This window comes from Eretmochelys imbricata, chromosome 22, assembly GCF_965152235.1.
Source record: "Eretmochelys imbricata isolate rEreImb1 chromosome 22, rEreImb1.hap1, whole genome shotgun sequence".
NCBI lineage: Eukaryota > Metazoa > Chordata > Testudines > Cheloniidae > Eretmochelys > Eretmochelys imbricata.
The window spans coordinates 2,375,704-2,402,027 of NC_135593.1; the positions used below are offsets into that span (position 1 = coordinate 2,375,704).

Below are 26,324 nucleotides of genomic sequence, written 5' to 3' on the forward strand. Positions count from 1 at the left end.
CAGCACAATGGGGCCTTCAGGTACTACAACAATCATAAAAAGGACTTTGTCTCTTGCTTTCCCCCCTCTAAACCGTCTTCTCTCCCCACTGTTCACCCACCACTCTTTCTTCTTGTCTCTACCCTTTACAGCCTCCTTTGTTTCCTCTTCTTCCTCCTTTGCTTTCCCCCATCTTAGGTCACCTCTTTTTCTAAGCCTACTGCTTTATTGCCTGTCCCCTAATTCCTCTTAGAAGTTCAGTGAGCTCCTGAGCCACCCTGACCTGGGAGCAGATCTCTGTTGGTTCAGAGTCAAAGTGAAACTTAACTACCTCCTAGTAAGATTCACTTTGAAGTCCCACTGTGTTGACAACACAACAGGCTGAGGGGGAGCTGATTAGGTGCCAGGCAAGGCAGGAGATAGGGGGAGACTGGCAGAATGGAGAGGAAGGTTCCACAGAGGAGCTTTGACAGTAGATAGTCATTCCAGGATTCCCAGCTGGCCTCTGCCTACTGACTGACTGGCCCTGAGGAATACCCTACCAGCCCTGGCTCACCTCAACATTGATGGGTATCTGTGGCCATGCTGCCTTCCTGCACTACACATTTGTTCTCTGCTCCTTCAATTCTGCCATCTTCTTAAACAAGCATCTCTACTTCTGCACCCTGATTGACTCCCACACCCAGAACCCAGCCAACTTTAACAACATTTCACTCCCACCTTTGGCCCCGCCCCCACTTGCTGGGAGAAGGCCCTGGGCTGGGAGCGGGGCTGGACAGGGATCGAGGCCTGGGTCATGGCCAGGGTTGAGAGTGGAGCCACATCCGGGCTGCAGTTGGGGGCTGAGGCTGGGCACAGGACTGGGGCTTCAGCTGGGAGTGGAGCTGCAGCCAGGCCCGGGAGCCGGGAGCGAAGGCTGGGACCACATCTGAGGGCAGGCCGGGAGCAGAGCTGGGGCTGGGAACCGGGGCCAGAGCAGAGCTGGGGCAGAGCCTCCCAGACCCCCATGGGGCTGGCCTGTGCCTCACCGCACACCCCCCAAATATTCCTCTGCGCCCCGTCGGGGGGGGGGTGCCCTAGGAGGGTGCGACCACTGCTCTAGAAAATCCCATACAGACTGGTTCTAAATCCTCCAGATTCTTTCTACATCACATCTCTACGATATGGCCTTTCCTATCCATCCACACAACTAAATCTCTTATCCCAGCTTTCACCAGCTTGTGCTGATAACTGCAACATCCTCTTCTCTGACCTTGACAAAAGCAATCTCACCCCACTCATGTCTATTCAAAACGTAGCCACAAAGATCATTTCCCTAGCCTGTCGCTTTGACCACATCACCCCTTTCTTCATTCCTCCATTGGCTCCCCTTTCTCTATCACATCAAACATACGCTGCTTGTATTCACCTTCGAGACTCTTCCTGGCCTGTCTCCATCGTACCTAACATTTCTCATAGCACTGTTGCGATGCTGACTTCCACTCATGCGTGACATTTGCAAACCCGCACTCATGCTGCCACTCATTATTGAGAGGCGCTTCCTGTCAATTTCATCAGAACCATCTCATGGTCCTCCTTCAATCCCTTCTTAAAACTCTCCTTTGCTGTGATGCCTACAAAACACTTTGCAACTGTTAGGCAGCTGTGAAGCGCACCGCCTATCATGCTGACAAGTATTGTTTTATAGTTTCCTTGTGCACCACCTTTGGACTTTCTGTATCCACCCGGTGTCTCTTGTCTTATATACTGTAAGATCTTGCTGGTGAGAACCATCTTTTTGTTCTGTGTTTATACATTGCCCAGCACAATAAGGTCCTGGTCCATAGCTGGGGCTCCTAGGTGCAAAGACAATACAAATAAATAATAATAGTACATGGCCAGGTGATTAATGGTTAGTGCTTTTCTACCTTTTTCACTTGGTCCTCTTGGAAGAATCTCAGATACGCTCTGTGACAGTTATTGCAGCCCCATGCAAGACCTTTGGGAACCATACTGAATGGTTTATATATCACGGTAGGCCAAAGCCTGTATGCAACTCCAGGGTGGAAGGTTGCCGCAGCTCTGCCAGGAAACAGAAACAGTGTATGTGATTAAGGTGAATCACTTAGGTTGTAAACACCTCCAGAAAGGCACCCCCCCGGGGAGGCTTTGTATCCTGCCTCATACTGTGTTTTCCAGAGACCAATAGACAAAGAAAGGGCTTTTGATTTTAAAAGGTTAAGTTTAAACTGACTCAGGGTCTTTTTACTATCCACCAAACAGACAGGACCTCTTGTTCAAGGAAGGGTTGAAAAGACTTTGGCCTACTAGGGTTCCATATGGTTGATAAGTGACTGCTGGTATGTTTAAATTTGTTTATTGTTTTTATTATGTTTTCTCTGTCATGTTTTTACCTTAAGAATAAATTAGATTGCTTAGAAGAGCTGTGTGGTAACTTGTAGCTGCTGGCAATACACTGTTCCCTCAGAGAGAAAACAATGCCAGGCACTGGCTATTAGGTAGACTGACTTGCTGGGAATATCATCATGTAAGGCAGTGAGCTGTGCAGTCTTAAAACTCCCCTTAGTCAGAAGTGAATGGCATACGGGTCCCTGCCTAGAGACAGGTGACAGATGGAGAGCTAAGTCCTGACTAGATGCTCCTGGAGTGGACCACAGAGAGGAGAATACAGGTGCAGCTCCCCTGAAACCGTGACACCCTCTTTCTTGCACTCCGAATGATTCTTTTCCAAAGTTGTTGCTCATTTCAATTTACATTTAAGTGTGAAATTTAATGAAACTGACTGATATTGCTATGACTGAAACAAATATGTTAAAGCTTTGTAACCCTTCCAAGCTCCAGGGTGAGAGCTCTATCTCTCCCTCACCCCTTACTACTATACCACCACCAAGATGGTGCAGTGCTTGGACAAGATCAGCTCATGGATAAAGAAGAGCTGGTTGATGCTGAACACAAACAAGACAGAAGTGATGCTGATGGGACAAGGAAAGTTCTTTGAAGATTCTGCAACCATGGTGCAGTCTAATTTGGTGGCAAGCTCATACCCACAACTGGTCAATCCAGTCCATAATTTAGGATGCTCCTTGATTTCTTGCTGATGCTAAACTATGACAAAGCAGCATCCATGAGTAATGCATTCTACCATCACTGGTTGGATAGGAAACTCCATCCCATCCTGGCAGATAATGACCTGGCCTTAGTTATACAGCTTTTGTCACCCCTTGTCTGGATTACAGCAATGCATTCTACCTGGGAATCAAAACTTCAGCCTTTAGAGCATTCCAAGTAGTGTAGAATGCTTTCACACATCTCCTCAGCAACATGGGCTACAACGAGTACATCATACTTGTCCTCCTCTCTCTACGTTGGCTTCCCTCTCTTGATTGCTGAGCTCCATGGTGGTTCTTTGCCAAACCTGGCTGCAGTCACACTGTGAGTTGCCCACCTCCCATCTCAGAGGCAAGATTCAGCAGCAGTGGAATACGGTGAAGTACTGGCTCCACCCATCTCCTTTCTTCAGTCACAGAGCCTCCTTCATCCCACCAGAGGGACTCAATCCTCTTGGGAAGCAGTCCTCTTATGATAGGTTAGAATTCCTCATGCCTGGAGGGCTCCCGTGGAGTGAGTGAAATGACTACAGCTGCTCTCAAAATGGAAGACCAGTTTGGTGAAACTTTTTCCTTATTTTCTTTTGAATTTCATTTTGACAGAAATTTTCTGATGTTCTTTAGAAATGGCTCCAATCAAGTATCAGACACAAACGTAAGGACAATAGGTATATGCTCAGTAATTGTGCTTGGTGAATCTGAAGCTCAGACACACATATTCTATCAGACCCTCTAAGGATATGGCACATTTTCTCAGTTGTCAACAAAAATCCAAACCATGATTAACAGTTTAAACCATTCTAATGCTATATTAATAGGCACAATACACAATCAGATGGCCAGGGCACCTAAGCTAATAGGATTTTTTTCACCCTAAAGCTTTGCACATGCTTAACAATGCTTTCCACAGGCTCCCAGCAACTGATTTATGATATCGGACAAGCGTAGAGGCCAGTTGAACAAAAATATTGAATGCATCAAAATGCCATCTGAGTCCTGTAAACTTTCAAATGGGCTTACCAAACATACTAATTCCTGCAGGCTGGAGGAATATTTTGCCCCCAGTATTCACCCTAACTTAAACGACTACTCCATGTAAAATAGAACAGAACTCTGTACTTGAAATGACAGACCTATGTAAGCATGGTCTGAATGAACTCTCCCCTGACAGCTATCTGGGAGGGGAAGAGACTTCAGGAGCAAACTGTATTAACATGAACACACCCACTCTGCCTAGATATCCAGCAGTGTTTGAGTGGTGTTGCTCAAAGTGATCAACTTTGTTGGGTTAAAAATCACTTTAGTACTGAATGCCAGGGTAGTGAAATGCTGTTATCAATGTTGTTGTCTTTATTTTATGAATAAAGGGGAGCAGAACTGTGCTTAAACTGTCCAAATGAGGGGGTGACCCTCAGCTGAAAGGACCTCATTAAGCCAGAAGCTCGAATGCCAGAGCCCTGTGAAAATAAGAGGGGAGGGGACAGGTGTCCCAGCCAGGAGGTGTAGACTGTCCCTAAGTGTTCCCGGTCTGGTTTAACCTATCCCCCACCCTCCCCCCACTGTTCAAAGATAGAGCTAAACAAGCTTCATTAGGAGACTTTGTTATTTTAAGTGCTTAAATGAGAGCTGGAGTCACTTGTGATGGCACAGCATTTCTGCCCAGCCCGCTAAAAGCGGACAATCACTAAGAGACTGACCTGCAGAAGTCACAGCACAGAGGCAGGTGGCAGTGGAAGTTAACTGACAGTCGGGTGGCGGGAGCGGGTGAGCTGTCGGCCGGCAGGAGCAGCCAGTGGGAGCAGCGAGTAGTTGGCTGGCGGGAGTGGAATGAGCAGCTGGCAGAGCGGCCAACCAGAGCAAGCGCGCAGAGGGCGGAGCAAGCAAGGTGCCTTCTTCCCTGGGTGGGAGGTGAACTCATACAGATGGCCCTGAGTCCTCACTGACCAAGGACAACCACTGTGGGTGGGGTGTGGCGAGGGAGCAGAGAGGGGCACAGAAAAGGAACTGTTGGTTGTAGAACTCAAGAACGTGAGGGGTGGGCATCCTGCTCACAGTTTTATGATTGTGAATCCTGCTTGTGGCATTTCCCCTAATTAATGTCAGGTGAATTCCCTCCTTTCATTAAAAGTTTTTTTTCTACACTCAGATTCTGTGCTTGCAAGTGGGGAAGTATTGCCTCTCAGAGGCACTCGGGGTGGTGTGTAATTTTCCCAGGTTACTGGGTGGGGGCTCGAGCTGGTTCTGTGTTGTACTGTTGAAAAGGAACCCCAAGATATTGAACCTGGCCCTGGTTGCTGCTGGCTCCACCTGGCAGAAGGGTTACACCTGGATCATTTATAACTTCAGCCATGTGAATACCTGCTCCAGAGTTTCAAATGACAACTGTAAGGCGGGGCTTTTACACTGGAACTTTTTTTTTTAATGATAATGTATCCAGCTGAGCAACATTTCCTAGGACTGCCTGACTCCTTTGGCATTTTCCTCTGTGTTTGTAAAAGAGTTTACTTCCTTCTCAGCAAATGTCTCCCTTTGCCTGACCCTTATTTCAGTGATGAGCAGAAGGCAGGTGAGGCCCTGGTTAATATTCCATGGCAGACTGAAGGGAAGTTTGTGGTTTCCTTTCCTCTGAAACAGTCATTCCCCTCTGGTAAACTGCCCCCACCAAGGATGATTTTCATTTCTGGGACTCAGGAAAAAACTGCAGTAAAGTCCATTTTCTACTTTTGGAATGCACCAGATTGCATCAAAGAGGTATTTTTAAAAAATGTCCAGCGTAGGAGACCTGTGGACTTCACACACATACACTTCAGTTGCCATCAGCTACAGCATCAGTACACTCGGGAGATTTTCAGGAACAAAGTATAAAGATGTCAAGCGAATGGACTTGAGATAGGTTTGTTTCCCCAGCTGTGCTGCCTTTGACAAAGCATTTTCGTTTACACGGGAAAACAAACAGACACCGCCATCACAGATCTTGCTGCTCACAAATATTGCCAGAAAGTGACTGATACTGGTACAATTCCACGGGAACCCAGGTGATGGAGACAGCCTCCTACCTTCCCCTTCCTGCTATCATCACCACTGAAGGTGGATTTCAATCATCATGGGGTTTGCATACATGCGTACAAGTACTATAAGGCAGCATGGGACATGGATGCCCCAAGTTCCCCAAGTGTGGGGATGTGAAAGAAGCACAGTGGTGTGGAGAACGGGAGACATCATTGTGGGGGTGATCGAGTTTGTCAAGGAGAACATTAATAGATGACTTAATTGTGGGCTACAAAAATCAGCATAGGGAGAAAAATTCTGATAGTAGAGGCCTCTATGATCTAGTGGACAATGATACAATATCCAATGACTAGAAGTTAAACTAGAGAAATTCAGACTGCAAATAATGTGTACATTTTTAACAGAGGGCAGTTCACAACTGAAACAACTTATCATGGGATGTGATAGATTCGCTGCCACATAAAGTCTTTACATTCAGATTAGATGTTTTTCTAAAACATGGGCTCTGGTTCAAGCATGAGGCAGAAGTCACTGGAAGGAATCATCTGGCTTAGGTAGTGCAGGAGGACAGACTAGATGACCATAATCTCTTTTTTTTTACTTTAATATCTATTAATATTTCCTTAACTTTTTTTCCTGTTGCTGCTCATTGAGCAGAGGTTTCCATTGAGCTGCGCAGAAAGACTCCCTGACCCTTTCCCTGATTAGTTACAGTTATTCCTTTCAATGTACATTACTATACACTTTTGAATTAATTTAATCTGCCATCCATGATCATACCGAACTGTCTAGCTTTGGTAAATCCTTCTAGAGTTCCTCATAGTCCCCTCTATTCTTGACTAATCTAAGTAATTTTGAGTTATTTGCAAATGTAGACACTTCACTTGTTCATTTCCTTTTCCAGACCATAAAAAAATAAATAAAACTGAATAGGTGCTAGAGCAGCACTTTGGGGCATTGTTATAATAACTGGACCTACAGACTCACCCTGACTGTGAGTTCAAGTATGAACATTGAGCGAAAGTTCATAAAATGTCACAATAACAAACATAAATTATGGGAAAAGGTGCAAAAAAGTGACAGAGAGACCAAATTAGTCTAAATAAAAAGTCCTAATAATATAACTCAAGGACTGAGTTACGATCTTATCTGGTAAACAAGAGAAGCATGGGACTGGAAATCAGTGAACCAAAATCGGTGTGTCAGAAATCAGGCCCCACTGGTGAACAAAATAATGAGGGGATGGGCTATTCCATCCATCACACCCTTTTGGGGCCTTTAAAATAAAAGACTTTGGGAAGAAAACTAGAAGGGATGTGGACAATGGCTGACTGGAAGACAAAAGAACAGGAAAGAGTGAGATTCACCATAATGGCTGCCACCATCACTGTCTCCTGGAACCCTGGAATCTATCGTGACACTGTCGGACTGTCTTTGTCATAATTCTCAGAGACATCCTGACCCAACCAGGCAAGAGAGAGGGAGCCAGATGACACGGCACCTCCACTGGCTCTAGTTAAAACCTGAACACCACCTGGAAAGTGAGATTTTGTCACACACATTGTCCCCCTCCCCATGTGTTCTTTTCCTTCCCCACCTTATTTCTTCTTTTTCCTATCACTCTTCCAATAAGAGTCTGGCTTAGCTGGCCAAGACTGTATTTCACAACACTGTTGTGAGCCTGTGACAAGAAAAGCAGCCCAAAACTGTGCCCCAAACAGCCTGATGCTGTGTGCAGGTCTTGGAGTGGCTGATAACACCATAGGCATGGCCTGTCTTTGTCCAGCAGTTTGGCTGCAAGTGAGGGCCAACACCAGAGACAGAACCTGCCTTTTCTATCTTTGCTGTTCTTTGCCTGCTCCTTCTTGTGTGTATTTGTCAAGATTTGTTTTTTTTAGGAAATGGGATCAGACTTCAACAACAGCCGCGACAGTAACAGCTTCAGCCCAGCTCAACTAACTTCTCTTTTCCCTGGAAAGGCCAGTTAGTGCCATCCTTAACACTATCAGAAACTGTCAGATGGGGGAAAGGGGTGCTCTTTCTAAAAACTCTCTCCAGGGAAAGGAATAAGAGATGTTGTTAAGATGAAAGTCTTCTTTAATACCTTGCATTTCAAAGGCTTTAACTGTTTCCCCTTCTTTTCTCTATCTGTAATAAAAGGTTACAAGGAGTTTTAAAGGTGTGTTTGCCATGGTGCTGAGCAGGCTGAGGTTAAACCAAATCTGGTTTAACACTGTTCAATGCTGGACAATGACAGGGTCATGTCAACACGTTTGATGCTTTAGGCCTGTATATTCCATCAAATTAACACAGTACACCAATCTGTAGCCTTGTACTATTGTGGAAAATGATCATTTATTCTTACTCTGGCTCTCCTTTAGTTGACACAGTCAAACATTTGACTAGATTCGAAGCCCTCGGGCTTTAGCATTATCACAGCCTAGACACGTCCATGCAATCTATGCATTTTTTCCAGGTGGGTTCAACAGTTGCTGCCCTCCTGTTCTCCAGTATAAATGTTGAGTTTATTGAGGAATTGCATTTTTTTTTATCAGCTCAGCCCTTTTAGGCTCTGTCTATACTATCAGCTAGGGCTGTGATTCCCCTGCATGTGGACATTATTTCTGCTAGCTCTCATCGAGCTAGCATGAGTATAAACAGCCGTGTAGCCCTGGTAGCAGCCACAGAGATATGGCTCAAGTACAAACCCTTCTGAAACTGGTGGGCATGGGTCTGCATCCTCTCATAAATAACGAGGCAAAGAAATCATTTAGCTTCTCAGTAATGTCATGATCTTCCTTAGTTGCTCCTTTAGGGCAAGTCATGTGCCTTCCTTCCCCGCTCTCACCTTCTCTTGGGTGGTAGTACTCTACAGCAGCTTCACCAGAAGCAGATAACTATCCTATCCCCTGTGCTGACTGGATTGGCTAACATACCAGGGGGTGCAATCAAAACTGGGACAGACAGCAGCCCCATAGAGTTTGTAATCCATCTGCATCCAGAGCAGGAAGATGTCTTATCCTCTGTAAATTCCTTGCAAAAGCCTGGGCCACAGTCTGGTCCTTCAATCCCTGACAGTCCAGTGCCCTAGTAGCCCTCTTGCAGGCTTCCTGCTTCTGTTCTATGGAAAGAATCTCTTGGGAGATTTTTAAATCTTCGGCTAACTGCACTTCAAATCCCCTCTTCGCTCTTCAATTCCTTCTTGAACGTCACCTGCTCTAGCTTGTTCATTTCTGTTGGCTTCACTAAGGTTTGGATTTCCATTTTCTGAAGGATACCTGTTTTCTGAAATAGTGTTACCATTAAACCAAACTTGTTTATTGTTTGCCTTTCTATGCTTTGTTTTTATTTTTTTGCTTAGGGGGCATTCAGTGACTCTATTAAGGAATGTTTAAATAGCCTCCACGCTGACTCGAAGGATTTCAATTTCCTTTTGATTTTATGGCTTTTTTGATAAGCTTTGTCATTTGTTTGAAAATCCTTCTTTCTACAATTGAGTGTCACAGTGCTAGGTTTTGGTTCTATCCCTCCCCTGGGAATGTTGAACACAATTGTACTGTAGTCACTATTACTTAGGGCTTGTGTACATGGAATAGCAAAGTGCTCTAGAGAGGTGTGATTTGTAAAGCACTCTAGCATGTTGCACCCTAAAGTAGACTATGTTAACCTGAATTAAGTACCTTTTAATGTGCACCAGTAGGGTCTACATGGGGCCATTAGAATGCAACATGTTAGAGCACTATAGAAATCACATCCCTCTATAGGGCTTTGCCACGCCATGTAGACAAGTCCTTAGTAGCTCAACTATCCGACTTCATAATTATTATTCAAATCATGTATTATTTTTGAATTTGATTGGATGACTTACACACTACACAGAGGTACTTTTAGATGTCTGGATATCCAATCTGAAATTTGCTTTTGGTGGATATCAAACCTTTGGATTTTAGATTTGCTTTTCACAAATATTTGTGCTAGTAAACATTCAACAATTTGCAGAAAGATGCCATGAAAGGGTCATAAACACAGTGGGACTAAAACACAAACAGAAAAAAAAATCCTCTTCTCAAAAGCAAGAAGGAGAATGCCATATTGTGTAACCAAATAATCTGATAATGCAGCCTTCAATATCAGATTTAAGACAAAAATCATTTGTACATTTCAAACTAAGGTGTGCTCACACTGTCACGTTTATGAACTAAACATGGCTTAGTGCAGTGTACATTGGGAAGCCATTATTTGAGGAAAGTGCTTTACTTTGCATTATTCCAAGAGCTACTATAAAAATATTTGAAGTCCTATTGGAAGCATAGCACTCTTGGAGACTGGGTCATTTTGCAGAGGTACTTTGGGAATGTGTGGTATATGCAGGTCACATTAAGACACAGGCACTCAGGCAGAATCATAGCTATACATTGAAAGTTTCTAGTGATCTTGATGGCAGAAAAAGGTTTGAAATGAGTGTCACTAAAGGCAGAGAGGTCTGCCTAAGTCTGCAACAACAGCAACAAGAAGGTGGCAGCTGCCTGACTCATCTCAAAAGAATGTTAACTCCAAGTCCTACGTCTTGGGGGCCTGCCAGGCCCACCCCTGCAGAATACGTCTGTGGCAGGAGGAGAGGACTGGGCCCTGTGTATGGCACTAGTGCAGATTACACTTTTCCCCTTCACCTGACACAAACATGGAATGTAAATCCACTGAATTTACGTCCCAAGACACACCTGGATGGAACCTGGTTTGGGCCATTTCAGCTGAAATTTTCACAGATGTTTAAGGCCAGAAGGGACCTCTCATGGCATTCGCTGTTTGCCAGTCTGTCTATCTGTCTGTAAAAACTATGACTTTTCAATCCTGCATGGGATCCATTCCAAAATTTCAGGGAGTGTCCTAGGCATCAATGGCCAGAACCATATTGATTTGTAGAAAATCAGGGAGAGAGGAATGGATGCACTGGGGAAAGGGAGGGAGAAGGACCCATGGAAAGTCCCTGTTATGGGGGTGAGAGGGGGACCTTGGAATGGGGGCACACAGAACCCCTGGTTGAAGGGAGATTAGGGAAACCTGCTATGGAGGAGAGGGCCCACAATCCCACTTCCAGAGGGGGAGGCAGGAAAAGAGGGCATAGAAATGGGAGTGCACAAAGAGCACAGATGGGGGAGTTGCAGGGAGTCCCTAAAATAAGAGGTGGGAGGATAGCACCTGGGTAGCCGGGAGCGGGGAGAACGGGTGCAAAGAGCTCCTGGTGGGTGCAATGCACTCGGCCTGCACAAGCAATGATGTGTGCGACCCCATAATATAATTCCATATTTCATAAACTGTTACAATTTACAATGTAGAGACATTCAGCTCACCGGTCAGTGATTCCCCAGATCACTCCAAGCACATTGCAAAAATAGAGATACAACATTTGCTACCCTGTAACTCTCTTGTATAGCAGCCGATGACAATCAGAATTTGCATATTTTTGCTATCAGCTCAGTCACTTCATGCTGAACCTCCTTCAGAACATTTGTGTGTCACTATTTGGACCAGTTTTCAGAGTAGCAGCCGTGTTAGTCTGTATTCGCAAAAAGAAAAGGAGGACTTGTGGCACCTTAGAGACTGACCCATTTATTTGAGCCTAAGCTTTCGTGAGCTACAGCCCACTTCATCCGATGCATACCGTGGAAAATGAAGTGAGCTGTAGCTCACGAAAGCTTAGGCTCAAATAAATGGGTCAGTCTCTTAAGGTGCCACAAGTCCTCCTTTTCTTTTATTTAGACCAGGTTACTAATTTGTACCAGCACCTCTTTTTCAGACCCCTCAGTCTTTGACAGTGCCTCACAGCTGTTACCTGAGAAGAGTAGGTCCAGGGTAAGAACCTCCCCAACATCCTCTGTGGTGAAGCAGGGCCTATGCCGGCATAGCCCCCTAGTGGAGACGCAGCAACAGAAGGGGCCTGTTGGTGTAGTAACACCGTCTCCCCAAGCAATGTTAGCTATGCCGACAGAAGCTCTCTTCTGTTAGTATAGCTGCATCTACTCTGGGGTGCTTGTCAGCATAGCTATGTTGCTACCGGCTGTAGTTTTTTCACACCCTGACAGACATAGCTATGCCAGTATAAGTTTTAAGTATAGACCAGACCTGAGGGAAAAATTGCTTAATTTTCCAGCAATTTCCTTAACTTCCTGAATTTCTCCCTGGTGGTGTAATGGAACCTCCGATCCTCTTGCAGGCATCTTGCTTCTGATAGATGTAATTTCTTGTTATTTTTAAATACCTTGAATTATTTACAGTTCAAATTCTATTTTAACCTCTTAATTTTCTTCTTACATGTTGCCTGATGTAGTTGATTTTCCATTTCATGGGCTTCACTGGGGTTGGATTTCCATTTACTACTTGACTTCCTGCTTCCCTTCTTGGGGAAGCTACTCATCCAGCACCTACACAGAAATTTCAAGCAAAGAACCCTACAAAAAGCCTTAGGATGCACTTAGACACTAAGCTAGTGGTCAGCAGGCAGGATGGAATAGTATAGAAGCAATGCATTCTGATGCCTGTCCCAGCAGCTGTCTGTGCTGCCTCTGAAGGAAGAGGTAAGGGACAGTACAGTACTAGTGAGAGCTGTGAAAGGAAGTTCACTGCATTACTGTTCTGTCAAGGGCACAACATCTGCTACTAGAAATCCAGGAGAGCAATTCAAATGCACAAACTCTGACCTCAGTGAGAGGAAAACGAACAAGGGGTTGCTTAAAAAAATGTTAATAGAGATTAGGCGTCATGAAATTTTTGTGCCAGGTTTTTGTTGCTACAAAATCTTGCCCCTTTTTCTATGGTAATAATTGACAAATTCAACAGTTTATATCTCCATAAACTTTAAAATGTAACCAAAAATCTGTTTTTTTATTTAAAATTTTTTGAAAGTGAGGATAAGGATTTGTCTATATGCAGAGTTAGTGTGTAGGGTTTCAAACACCAGTACATCGCAGCACACAGACAGTTAGTGTGCAGCATGCTAGAACACTGCAGATTTACTCCTCAGCTTGCTGTGCACTAATTCACCATATAGACCAGTATTAAGAATTTCCTATGGTTCTAATTAGTTTGTGCCCCCTCTGTAACTAGCACTGCATACTGACATACAGCCATATGCAATACTTTCTCTGACATCTCAGTTTCATCATCCATAAACTTTCACGGTTAAAACTCTACCAGCCAGTGGCAGTCACCCACTAGAATCACATTTCTATGAAAGAGTGCTCTGCTGCAGGATGGCATTCAGAGCAACCCAATGAAACACACTCAATCACCGCACCATTTCCTCCTATGGCTTCGTGCTTTTTCATTAGGTGAGCAGGACATGGGTCATTTGCTTTCTAACACATATATTCACATACACTCACACACAAATTAAGACTTACATTTTCAACAGTGCCCCTAGTTTTCAGGTGATTCCATTTTTAGAGCCCACCTGGAAACACTTTTTGACCGATTTGCAGAGCTGTTGAGCAAGTACAATGGGAAGCCAATGGGAGCTGCAGATATTGAGTGCCTCTGAAAATCAGAACCAAAGTGTCTTAAATCTCCAGGATTCCTCTGCCAGGCTCACACAGCCCATTAGGAAGACACACCTTCTGGCAACTGGATCAAAATGAGGAGGAACTCTATATAATGGAGTGAAACTGTTTGTAGAACAATAAGGACCAAGGGGAGAGTCTAGGAAAGCATGTGTGGTGGACATTTTCAGCCATTACCTGTGGGTGTAGGTTTATGGAGGGCTGGTTTGGGGAGTAGGGCCCCCCAAGATCATTCCTGAGTAGGTTATCGCTGTGCATCTTTGTTTTGAGGCAGGTGATATAACGGTTACAAAAGTCCTTGCACAATTCATTCACCTTCTCCAACTCCAGCAGATGAATTCTCAGGACCTGAATTGCTTTCACCATCTGAGAGGGATAAACAAAGAGAGGCAGTCAGTGCATACCCACTGGCTTTCTAGTAACTAGTAGAATCACTGGGCAACCTAAGGAACTGCTAAGGATGAGAATCTGCAAGATTACCTAGGAACTGCTAAGGATGACAATCTGATTAAATAACCTAGTGTACCATTTGCCACATAATCCTTTTTAGGACTGCAGTTCAAATCTGTTGGTGCTAATGCAGAAAAGCAGCCTTTTCAAACAGGGCATTTTTGTCACTAGTGGTAAAAGAAAATAAATATTTTCGTTGCCATGGAATTCACCAGTCTGATTCACCTCCAAGTATTGCTGCTAGAGGTTGCACTTGGAACGTAGCTAAGGACAAGGTGGAAGCCAGGGCAAAAACCATCAGGTGTTCAGTATATTTACCAAAGTCCCTGCAGCTCTTATGTCAAGACAGGTAAAAAAAGGAAGCAAAATATTGAACTGAGAAAATAAACAAATATCCAGACCACTTTCACCAACTGAAAGTTAGTAATTAATCAGTGATGTTTTTGTTTCTCTGCTAATCACTAGGCTTCCCAAATAAGTGGTCACTACTGGTTGAAGACTATTTTGCTAGTCAGTATCAACCAATGAACCATCCCGCTCAGAGCGAGCCAGCATGCGATTTTACTGCTTGTCCCCATTTTGTCATCATCTCCACTATTTGGAGATGCAGAAACTCAAAATGCCCAAAGAAATTTTGGAGACTAAGCGTTGGCTGTAAAAATGTGTTTGATTATTCTCTACTGGCCACTCTCTCTAACAAGATTCAGAGCAGCAACGTGGCTGTAAGCTTTCCCTAGAGCAAAGCTTGGGTCTCATTAAAATGTACCCCATAAATGTTAAAAAATGTACACATAAAACATTCCTCTCACAGAACTGAAACTTTAAGTTTTACAGCTTCAGTTTGAAATCTTGCATAATATATAAAATTCCAGCTACTCACTGTGCGGTGATAAAGCCAGTTTTATATAACAAAAAGTCTTCACCTGTCAAAGGATTTTTTTAACTTTCAGGTTGTAGTGTTCATCTTTACAAACTGTTAGGCACAGACTGCTCCTGGATTGAATGGCTACACACATTTCAATGGCCTTGCCATCAATTGCCCTGATGAGCCTGCAGTGGCAATAGTAGGAGGAGGGCCTTTGGAACTCTGATGCTATAATGAGGCCTTGCTCATTACTAGCTCAGAGATTTATAAAAATGGCATTAAAAAGGGGTAGGAGGAAGGTGAGGACCTCAGGAGATAGCCACATTTCTCTGTCCTAATGCACTGTGAAGGCTTTCTCAGCTGAGTCACAAAGCCATCAGGGAGACAGAATAACGGGTGCCAATGAGGCACAATTTATAAATACAGCAAGAAGAGATTGATCAGAAGTATGGTTAGCCAGGGCAAACAGGGGACAAACTCCTTTTAGTCCCCATCTACTCCAGGGAATTTTGAGAGGAAGAGGTTGAAAGCCCTTTGCCTTTCAGCTACTGCTGCAGCCCCAGTAATACTGGTTCACGTCAATATGTTATTGAACCCTTGCACCCCCATGCTCCACATCCTACTTCTTTTCTCTTGCAGAAATGGGAATAACTCACAAGGTCAAAAATAACAACAACAACAAACCAACCTGACCAACACACAAACTGGGAAATTAAGTTCTTCAGAGCTATTCAGTAAATGGACCCGAGAAAAGTTAGCTCCAAAGAGGGGCAGAGATCCCTCAGACCAGTGCATCCATCCAACAATCACATTTATGAAAGTCACTATTCAAGGGCAAAGGCAAAAAGACCTGACACACATATATATAAAAAATAAATCTCTCAATTATCTCAGCTCATTTGCTTAGGGTCTCTCATTTTATGTTCCTGCTTCACTGCGTAGTATATCTGTCCAGAAAAAGAGTTACAGTCCAATGGAATACGTGCGCGGGGTTGTAAAAAATACAGATGCTGAATTAATTGACTGTGTGGCACTCAGCAGCTGATTGAGTTGATAATGGCAAGATCTGACCTTTTTCTAATTTCTAATTATATGCATCTCAGCTGGGAGGAATACATGATTCTTATTCTAATGATGGCTAATGTTGCTGGCCTTTTCATCTCCTTTTTGCCATCAGCGGTGGTGGACAATTTGCACGGAATTAGTGGTGTTAAGAAATCCCCCAGACAACACAAACAAACCCCAGCAGAAAGTTTGTTTGCCCTCACTTGTTCCAGACACAGGGATTGCCTGGCAAATCCCATGCAGAAGTGTAGTGTGAAGTGGAGAGGCACAAACAGAGGAGTGAGAGGCAGAAATGCCGCCTCCCCACACAAAAGGCGCTGTATCTGCCAAGGAATCTGGAGCAGCTCCAGATTACACATGAGTGAGAAGAAAATTTAATTTCTGTCACTCAGTTGCAAACTCATTACAGCCACTTCCTTCATTTTCCCTGTATAAACAAGGGTGCCGTCACACGTCCCCCCCACTGCTGATGATGCTTGGGAGATACAAATGTGTTTTGCTGTGGCCAAACCCTATGAACATCAGACCCCTGGGTCTCATTGAAGAATGAGCAACATGAAGAATAAGGCAGAGGCCTACGTGGATAATAAAAGTAGCTAATAAAACACCTCTGCAGCAGTGGCATTTCTTCTGAGAGTGAGAGTTCTGGAGTGTCGCTTCCCAGCGCCGCAGCGCAAAGAACAGGATGACTGCTCCACTTCATCCCCAGTCAGAATCCATTGGATCCACAATCTCCAAAACTCTGCCCAAGGTTTGGGGTTTGGTTTATGTTGCTCTTCAGCTGATACCTCTTGGTTCCACAAGTAGCCCTTACCCAAGTGCAATTACTCAGAACTAGGCTTTACAATTGTGAAAGAACCTCATTCCCTTGGAAATGGCCACTGCTTACTTCCAATTTTACTTACCATTCCTCTGAACTCATTTCCCAGGGCTCCCACAAAACTCAGTTCAGTGTAATTGTCGGGGGTTTTAGTTCTTTATTTGCAAAACTTCAAAGCAGGTGCAGGCTAAGTGTTCTCCAGTTGGCCCACAAATGTTAACTAATCAGAACATTAGACCCCTGTAGGCTACATTAAGGGCCTTGATCCTTCAGTATTTATTTACAGGAACAAGGGCTGCAGGATTGGGCCCTAAAATGCTGCCCTGGGGATGAGCCAACAAACCATAAAATAATAAGTCTTGTGTAACAAAAAATACTAATTACTAACAACTTTGCGTAGTTGAATATTTGCAGAGTTCCTTGCTTGAGGTGTGATTCCACTCTGAAATGACATGGCATTTTTCAGAGTCTGAGCTGCTGAGCGCAGTAACCAGAGAAGAAGGTACTGAGTTTTACTCCTTCAGAGCTAACATTGCTCAGACAGAGAGAGTAGGATTCTTTCCCACATCAGCCACAGTCCCAATGACAGAATATTTATCACTGGCAACGAAGCCAAAGGAGGAAAGAACTCAGATTCTGCTTGAAAATCTTGACCTTGCTGGGTTTAGGGGCTTTGGCTGGGTGGAAAGAGACTGGAGTTCCGGGCATGGAAACATGCATTTTTGCTGGGGTGGGAGCACTCTTCTCTGCACTCCCCCCTTTCCCCCCTGCCACCTGAACAGAACTCAGCTCTAGGAGCTGGGAGACAACATGAATCAGCATAAGGCAGGGGATGATTATGTGCCACGCCTGTCCCCATTAGATCATGAATCAAGCTGGATGAATAATTGCTTTTTCGGTTTGGTGGCCAAAATGAAAAATCTGAAAATGTTTTTGTTTTGGGTCCAACTAAACATTTAGACATTTTCAGAATTTTTTATCCCAAGTTTTTTTTGTCTGAAACTATTCACCTAATTCAACCTGACTTTGTGAACAGTTTTGGTTGATCTGGAACTGCATTTTTTGGCAAAGAGTTTATTTGCCAACATTTTTCCCCCAGTTCTAGTCATGAGCAAAAAACAGCTATGTCTCATAGCAACCAAGGAGGAAGGGTCCCCACAGACAACAGTCGCAGATTTCTGCACACTACAAAGTAACAAGAGGGAAAGTTGTGAGGAGGAAGAAATGGTGGGTACTAAAATGGAGGGTCCCACTGAGAGAAGCATACCACAGGGAATAGATGAGAGGACAAGTACCCAGCAAGGCTCCAGAGAAGTCAAAAGCACCCTAAGTGTACCTGTGCTCATATTTATGGCCTTATCTCTACCACTGGTTTCAGAGTAACAGCCGTGTTAGTCTGTATTCGCAAAAAGAAAAGGAGTACTTGTGGCACCTTAGAGACTAACCAATTTATTTGAGCATGAGCTTTCGTGAGCTACAGCTCACTTCATCGGATGCATACCGTGGAAACTGCAGCAGACTTTATATACACACAGAGAACATGAAACAATACCTCCTCCCACCCTACTGTCCTGCTGGTAACAGCTTATCTAAAGTGATCATCAAGTTGGGCCATTTCCAGCACAAATCCAGGTTTTCTCACTCTCCACCCCCTCACACACAAACTCACTCTCCTGCTGGTAATAGCCCATCCAAAGTGACAACTCTCTACACAATGTGCATGATAATCAAGTTGGGCCATTTCCTGCACAAATCCAGGTTCTCTCACCCCCCTCCAAAAAACACACACACAAACTCACTATCCTGCTGGTAATAGCTCATCCAAAGTGACCACTCTCCCTACAATGTGCATGATAATCAAGGTGGGCCATTTCCAGCACAAATCCAGGTTTTCTCACCCCCCCACCCCCATACACACAAACTCACTCTCCTGCTGGTAATAGCTCATCCAAAGTGACCACTCTCCCTACAATGTGCATGGTAATCAAGGTGGGCCATGTCCAGCACAAATCCAGGCTTTCTCACCCCCCCCCCGCCTTTTTTCCCGGACACACACACACACACAAACTCACTCTCCTGCTGGCAATAGCTCATCCAAACTGACCACTCTCCAAGTTTAAATCCAAGTTTAACCAGAACGTCTGGGGGGGGGGGGGGGCGGGGGGTAGGAAAAAACAAGGGGAAATAGGCTACCTTGCATAGTGACTTAGCCACTCCCAGTCTCTATTTAAGCCTAAATTAATAGTATCCAATTTGCAAATGAATTCCAATTCAGCAGTTTCTCGCTGGAGTCTGGATTTGAAGCTTTTTTGTTTTAAGATAGCGACCTTCATGTCTGTGATTGCGTGACTAGAGAGATTGAAGTGTTCTCCGACTGGTTTATGAATGTTATAATTCTTGACATCTGATTTGTGTCCATTTATTCTTTTACGTAGAGACTGTCCAGTTCGACCAATGTACATGGCAGAGGGGCATTGCTGGCACATGATGGCATATATCACATTGGTGGATGTGCAGATGAACGAGCCTCTGATAGTGTGGCTGATGTTATTAGGCCCTGTGATGGTGTCCCCTGAATAGATATGTGGGCACAGTTGGCAACGGGCTTTGTTGCAAGGATAAGTTCCTGGGTTAGTGGTTCTGTTGTGTGGTATGTGGTTGTTGATGAGTATTTGCTTCAGGTTGGGGGGCTGTCTGTAGGCAAGGACTGGCCTGTCTCCCAAGATTTGTGAGAGTGTTGGGTCATCCTTCAGGATAGGTTGTAGATCCTTGATGATGCGTTGGAGGGGTTTTAGTTGGGGGCTGAAGGTGACGGCTGCCATTTACATTGGTCAAACTGGACAGTCTCTACATTTACACAGGATACACCAATGAGAAACTTCTACTTTAATATAAAATGTACAAAACTGGAAGCCAGGAGAGAACAATTAAACAGCAACAGGCAAGTGGGGTTTGTACAGCAATTCCTGTGATAAGAGAAAGCAAGAAAAGAAAAGAAAAGAAAAGAAAAGAAAAGAAGGGAGCCGGTACATACTCTCCTATCAGCTGCTTGGAGGCAGTTTCCGGAACAGTAACTTGCAAGAAGGAAAAAAGCAGAGGAACTGAAGGACAAACAGTGACAGCAATGATACAATCACACGCGTATTAACTACTTAAACTGCCCGCCCCCATTCCATAGGTGAATTAGCACCTACCTCCTCCAGGAGATCCAAGCATCAAATATTTCCATCTCCTCCGGTTGACATGTGTATTGGTTGCTGAGGTCTCTCTGCCACACAAATGGCAGAGGGTGGAAAGGACAACAGCCGAGGGTCTCCTTGGGGGGTGGCTGCTTTCACATGCCACACCTGGATTCCACTTTCAGTCATTTAAATAGAGGGAGCTAAACAAAAGAAATGTCTTTTCTCCTCAAGCACCTTGGTCCCTATGCCAGAGTCCCTCTGACTGTGAGAGGGTGGAGCAGTGCCATACACGCCCTGATTCATAGGACAGAGATGATTGTCCCTCAGAGACCCAAGATAAGGATATGGCCTGGCACTATAGGCCACAGTGATCTGGGAAAACAATAGGGTCCCAAAAAAGCAATCAGATTCACACAGCACCTGCATGGTCACACGGTCTAATGTGTAAATGCAGAAAAATGGCTATAGCACCGTTATGGACAGGGACAGCAAGGTGTAGGGCAGCATTAAATGAGATGCTCTTTTTCTTCCTTCAGTCATGATGCCAGTTGTCAGGTACCAAATGCAATAGCCCTCAAGTTAGCTGGGCACTCTACCTGTAGAAAGTGCTTCCAAGCTCAGCTATGTAGCAGAGGAGTTGAAGGAGAATAAGAAATACACAGACAGCAACAGATGTCCCAAAGGTTAGTTCATAGAACTCCATGACACAATCCTGGGCAGATAAAAAGTCACTCAGCTGATGACACAGAACATCCATGTCCTCATTTATCATGCTTCCTCACAAAATGTCGTTCATCTTCAATGCGCAGGAGACCTGCCTAGGGCAATAGCTTCAGACTCTGCCTCTAGATAACCTTATCTGCTCACATACCTTTAACTACCACTGATTCATTGATGACTGGAGCTGTATGAAATTTACCAGATGAGGAGTCTTTGGTTGAATGATTACCTTTTGTCTACAACAAATTTTAGAAATCAAGTTGTCCCTTAACCTTCTCTTTGTTAAGCTAAACAGGTAGAAGGAGAAGAGCAGTCAAGCATGCTCCCAAGTTAAACTTTGAATGCCTCAGGGAACTGATGGGCAGGATCCCCTGGGAGAATAACATGAGGGGGAAAGGAGTCCAGGTGAGCTGGCTGTATTTTAAAGAAGCCTTATTGAGGTTACAGGGACAAACCATCCCCATGTGTAGAAAGAATAGTAAATATGGCAGGCGACCAGCTTGGCTTAACAGTGAAATCCTTGTTGATCTTAAACACAAAAAAGAAGCTTACAAGAAGTGGAAGATTGGACAAATGACCAGGGAAGAGTATAAAAATATTGCTCGGGGATGCAGGAGTGAAATCAGGAAGGCCAAATCACACCTGGAGTTGCAGCTAGCAAGAGATGTTAAGAGTAACAAGAAGGGTTTCTTCAGGTATGTTAGCAACAAGAAGAAAGTCAAGGAAAGTGTGGGCCCCTTACTGAATGAGGGAGGCAACCTAGTGACAGAGGATGTGGAAAAAGCTAATGTACTCAATGCTTTTTTTGCCTCTGTCTTCACGAACAAGGTCAGCTCCCAGACTACTGCACTGGGCAGCACAGCATGAGGATGAGGTGACTAGCCCTCTGTGGAGAAAGAAGTGGTTCGGGACTATTTAGAAAAGCTGGACGAGCACAGGTCCATGGGGCTGGACGCACTGCATCCGAGAGTGCTAAAGGAGTTGGCGGATGTGATTGCACAGCCATTGGTCATTATCTTTGAAAACTCATGGCGATTGGGGGAAGTCCTGGACGACTGGAAAAAGGCTAATGTAGTGCCCATCTTTAAAAAAGGGAAGGAGGATCCTGGGAACTACAGGCCAGTCAGCCTCACCTCAGTCCCTGGAAAAATCATGGAGCAGGTCCTCAAGGAATCAATTCTGACGTGCTTAGAGGAGAGGAAAGTGATCAGGAACAGTCAGCATGGATTCACCAAGGGCAAGTCATGCTGGGCCTGACTAATCTAATTGCCTTCTATGACAAGATAACTGGCTCTGTGGATGAGGGGAAAGCAGTGGACGTGTTGTTCCTTGAGTTTAGCAAAGCTTTTGACACGGTCTCCCAGAGTATTCTTACCAGCAAGTTAAAGAAGTATGGGCTGGATGAATGGACTATAAGGTGGATAGAAAGTTGGCTAGATTGTCGGGCCCAACAGGTAGTGATCAATGGCTCCATGTCTTGTTGGCAGCTGGTATCAAGTGGAGTGCCCCAAGGGTCGGTCCTGGGGCCGGTTTTGTTCAATATCTTCATAAATGATCTGGAGGATGGTGTGGATTTCACCCTCAGCCTGTTTGCAGATTACACTAAACTGGGAGGAAAGGTAGATACGCTGGAGGGTAGGGATAGGATACAGAAGGCCCTAGACAAATTAGAGGATTGGGCAAAAAGAAATCTGATGAGGTTCAACAAGGACAAGTGCAGAGTCCTGTACTTAGGACGGAAGAATCCTATGCACCGCTACAGACCAGGGACCGAATGGCTAGGCAGCAGTTCTGCAGAAAAGGACCTAGGGGTTACAGTGGCGAGAAGCTGGATATGAGTCAACAGTGTGCCCTTGTTGCCAAGAAGGCTAAAGGCATTTTGGGATATATAAGTAGGGGCATTGCCAGCAGATCGAGGGATGTGATAGTTCCCCTCTACTCAACATTGGTGAGGCCTCATCTGGAGTACTGTGTCCAGTTTTGGGCCCCACACTACAAGAAGGATGTGGAAAAATTGGAAAACGTCCACCGGAGGGCAACAAAAATGATTAGGGGACTGAAACACATGACTTATGAGGAGAGGCTGAGGGAACTGGGATTGTTTAGTCTGCAGAAGAGAAGAATGAGGGGGGATTTGATAGCTGCTTTCAATAACCTGAAAGGGGGTTCCAAAGAGGATGGATCTAGACTGTTCTCAGTGGTACCAGATGACAGAACGAGGAGTAATGGTCTCAAGTTGCAGTGGGGGAGGTTTAGGTTGGATATTAGGAAAAACTTTTTCACTAGGAGGGTGGTGAAACACTGGAATGCGTTACCTAGGGAAGTGGTGGAATCTCCTTCCTTAGAAGTTTTTAAGGTCAGGCTTGACAAAAGGTCTGGCTGGGATGATTTAGTTGGGGATTGGTCCTGCTTTGAGCAGGGGGTTGGACTAGATGACCTGCTGAGGTCCCTTCCAACCCTGATATTCTATGATTCTATGTTCCTATTGTATTCCACAGAGGGTTATACGCATGTGCCATGGGTCCAGAGCCAGAGCTTTTGAAAGTAGTTATTGTCAGTTGGTCCGCACACGTGCTCTGGCCTTGCCTCATGGTTTCGTCCAAGGCAATAAAGGTCGGGGCAGACTGACGGCTGCTCACTTCCTTCTCCACCTTAAACCTAAGATCCGCAGCAGAGGAGAAGGAGGGAAGGTTTGACCACACATCCTGAAGAAGCTCCACTTACATGTAAGTAACCTCCTCTTCTTTGAGTGATGGTCCCTATTCCACTGAAGATGATTAACAAGCAGTACCTTAGTTAGGAGGAGGGTGCGAGGATGATGATCGGACGGAGAACAGGCATGCTGAAGGAGGCATCCATAGCAGCATCCCACACGAAGGCGTAATGGGAAGAGAACGTATATAACGAACTCTACGTGGCCGCCTTACATATGTTTTAAGGGGCATATCATGAACTGTGACCGTAATTGATGCTTGCTAGGAGGAGTGTGTGAGGATGATGATGAAATCATGGAATGGAGAACAGCAGCGCTGAAGGGGAAGAAGGGAGGAACAATATCCCACTGTATACCCACGTTGGGTCCATCCACCACTGGAGGGGGGGAGAGGATCTCTTGGGGAACAGGGAGAAGAAGGTCCATAGTATGATGGCAGGGGAATAGACCCTCTGGAGCCATAGCTGCAGGCAGTGAAACCACAGATAGCTGCAGACAGTTACTTAAGTGCAGGCCGCCAGGTGGCGAAGAAGAGAAAGGCATTGCCTGACTGGGACAGAAGGATTGGACACCATCTTGGAAACCAGGTCCTGTATGGTCTGGAATCTCTAGCAAGTACACAGGAGCTGAGACCATGTCGATGTGTGCCCCAATAAACTCCAGGATTGTGTGGGGTCCAATGTGAATTTTTAACATTTACACTCACCCCAGAGAGCAGAGGGTTGTGAGCAACATGGAGGTTGAGGTTCGAGCAGCCCTTCTTGATCATGCTGCCAGCAACCAATCATCGAGGTAAGGGAATATAAGGTGGACTGCCACAATGGAGAAAACTTTGCGAGGAGTGGTGCTGAGTCCAAATGTGAGAACCCTGTACTGAAAGTGACTATGCCCCACCATGAATCTCAGGAAATATCTGTGGGCAGGATGGATGTCCACATGATAGTAAGCACTGTGCATGTTGAGAGCCATAAATCACATGCCTCTTTCTAGGGAGGGGACGATGGCCACCAGAGTGACCATACAGCTTACATCCTGTCATGTTGATTTAGTCCCATTGTCAGTTATGGGAAATGGTGGCCATTTTGAGAAAGGGAACATTGAGACTATAATGGGAAAGATCGCGGAGGAAATCATTAACTCATCTTTACAATGTAATTTCTTCAGGTGTATATTTGAAGGGAGCTGGCAGTGAGTTTTAACTATATGGAAAATGTGACGGATAAGAACCCAGTTATTAGTTAGTTACGGGTTACAAAAAATAAAGGTCAGACACTGGATTCTAATATTCTTCTCCCCTCCCTCCACCCCAGTCTCCACACCTCCCAGTGTGACTTGGGAAAAAATTGCACTGTAATAATCGGTAACTGCACAGTGGACTTGTTCTCTGATTGGCTGAGACAGTTCCAGTATATGTTTGCTGCCTGCTGCGATACAGACTCACTCTTGGGTCTGGGCAGTCTAGTCTCTCACATGCTCGTCATACTGTAAAGCTTTGACGTCTACCTTCCATTCCTGGCTCAACTACTCAGGCTGGGGTTTGCTTAAGCAGTGGGCTGTCGAAAGGATTTCAGAAAAAGCGAAGCAGCTCTTGCTGCTACGTGAATAAAGAAGCTATACGTTCACCTTGTACTGCTCAGTCATCAATAGGACTGAGGTGCCCCTTTTCTGGTGCAGAAAAGCAGAATGAAACGAAAGGGACGCCCCATGCATTTTGTGAAGTTCTAATCAGTTGTGGGGTTTTTTTTTGCAGAATTACTCAGATAAGGCCTAATCCTGAACCTTTATTCATGTGAGGAGCCCACTGAGGTTATCAGGTAAGTAAATGCTGCTCAGCCCATAGTTAGTGGAGTCCAAGGTGAAATTCCTTCAAATGACCCCAGTTCTGTTATCTCGCTCTCACAAACCTGCTACCTGAGCCCCTAGGTTAGAACTTGTTCCATAAGGACAGAATGGGGAAAAGGGAGGTGGTCACACTACATCAAAGACACTGTTACCTGTTACAGAGGCACAGACAATTCAGAATCACAGGACCTCAAACACTTATGGATTAAAGTTAAAACTAATAAAACTAAACATGGGATACCAGTGGACATTTGTTACAGACAACCAACTATCACTAGGGGACAGGATGAACTGCTCTGTAGACATCTGTCCATAATGTGTTGGAATAAAACCTGTATTATCATGGGTGACTTCAGTCTGGGGGGCAATTGCTGGATATCTCATGGAGCCAGTAACAAAACTTCCTTGAAGAGTTTCTTAAAATAATAGATAACCATTTCTTAACACAAAGTCCTGCACTCAGCATGGAGTAAGTCAATACTGGACCTCAATATACTGGACAAGGAAGAGTTAATCACTGATCTAAACATTAGGGATTGCCCTATGTATCGGTGACTATGATCTGGTTACATTTACTTTGTGCAAACAGAATATAGCACCATTCTTCCAAAGCTTAAACCAGTTGTCAGCATAACTTACTGGAACACAAATTTAAGGTGGGAAATGTTAACAAAAACTAGGGATTGTGCAAGGACATCTTAATGGATGGCTAAAAAAAAACAAAAAAAGTTATGCTGGACAAGAAGCCATCCTGGTTAAAAGAAGATGACGAAGCAGTGATAAAGCATAAAAATAATCAATATATAATGAATGGGGGGAAAAGGAAAGTAAATGGTAATGACTATAAGTAGATTAAAAATGTAGATGAGTGATAAAGCAATGTACAGGAATCAATGTACTATCAGTGGCTAATAGGATTAAAGATAATAAGACATTTTTAAAACCTATTACAAACAAAAGAGCTCTGTCAGGTATAGGTTCATTGCTAGATACAGATGGCAAAATTGTGAATAATG

General features: G+C 44.6%; 1 protein-coding gene across 4 annotated transcripts in view; it reads right to left on the reverse strand.

Moving 5' to 3' along the window:
* PKNOX2 (PBX/knotted 1 homeobox 2) overlaps positions 1–26,324 on the reverse strand; it is a 330,589-nt gene that overhangs the window by 143,621 nt on the left and 160,644 nt on the right. For all 4 annotated transcript variants that reach the window (XM_077839828.1, XM_077839827.1, XM_077839826.1 and 1 more), the window contains exon 4: positions 13,829–14,017. In XM_077839828.1, the coding sequence (XP_077695954.1) occupies positions 13,829–14,017 (189 nt within the window). The remainder of the gene's footprint in view (positions 1–13,828; positions 14,018–26,324) is intronic.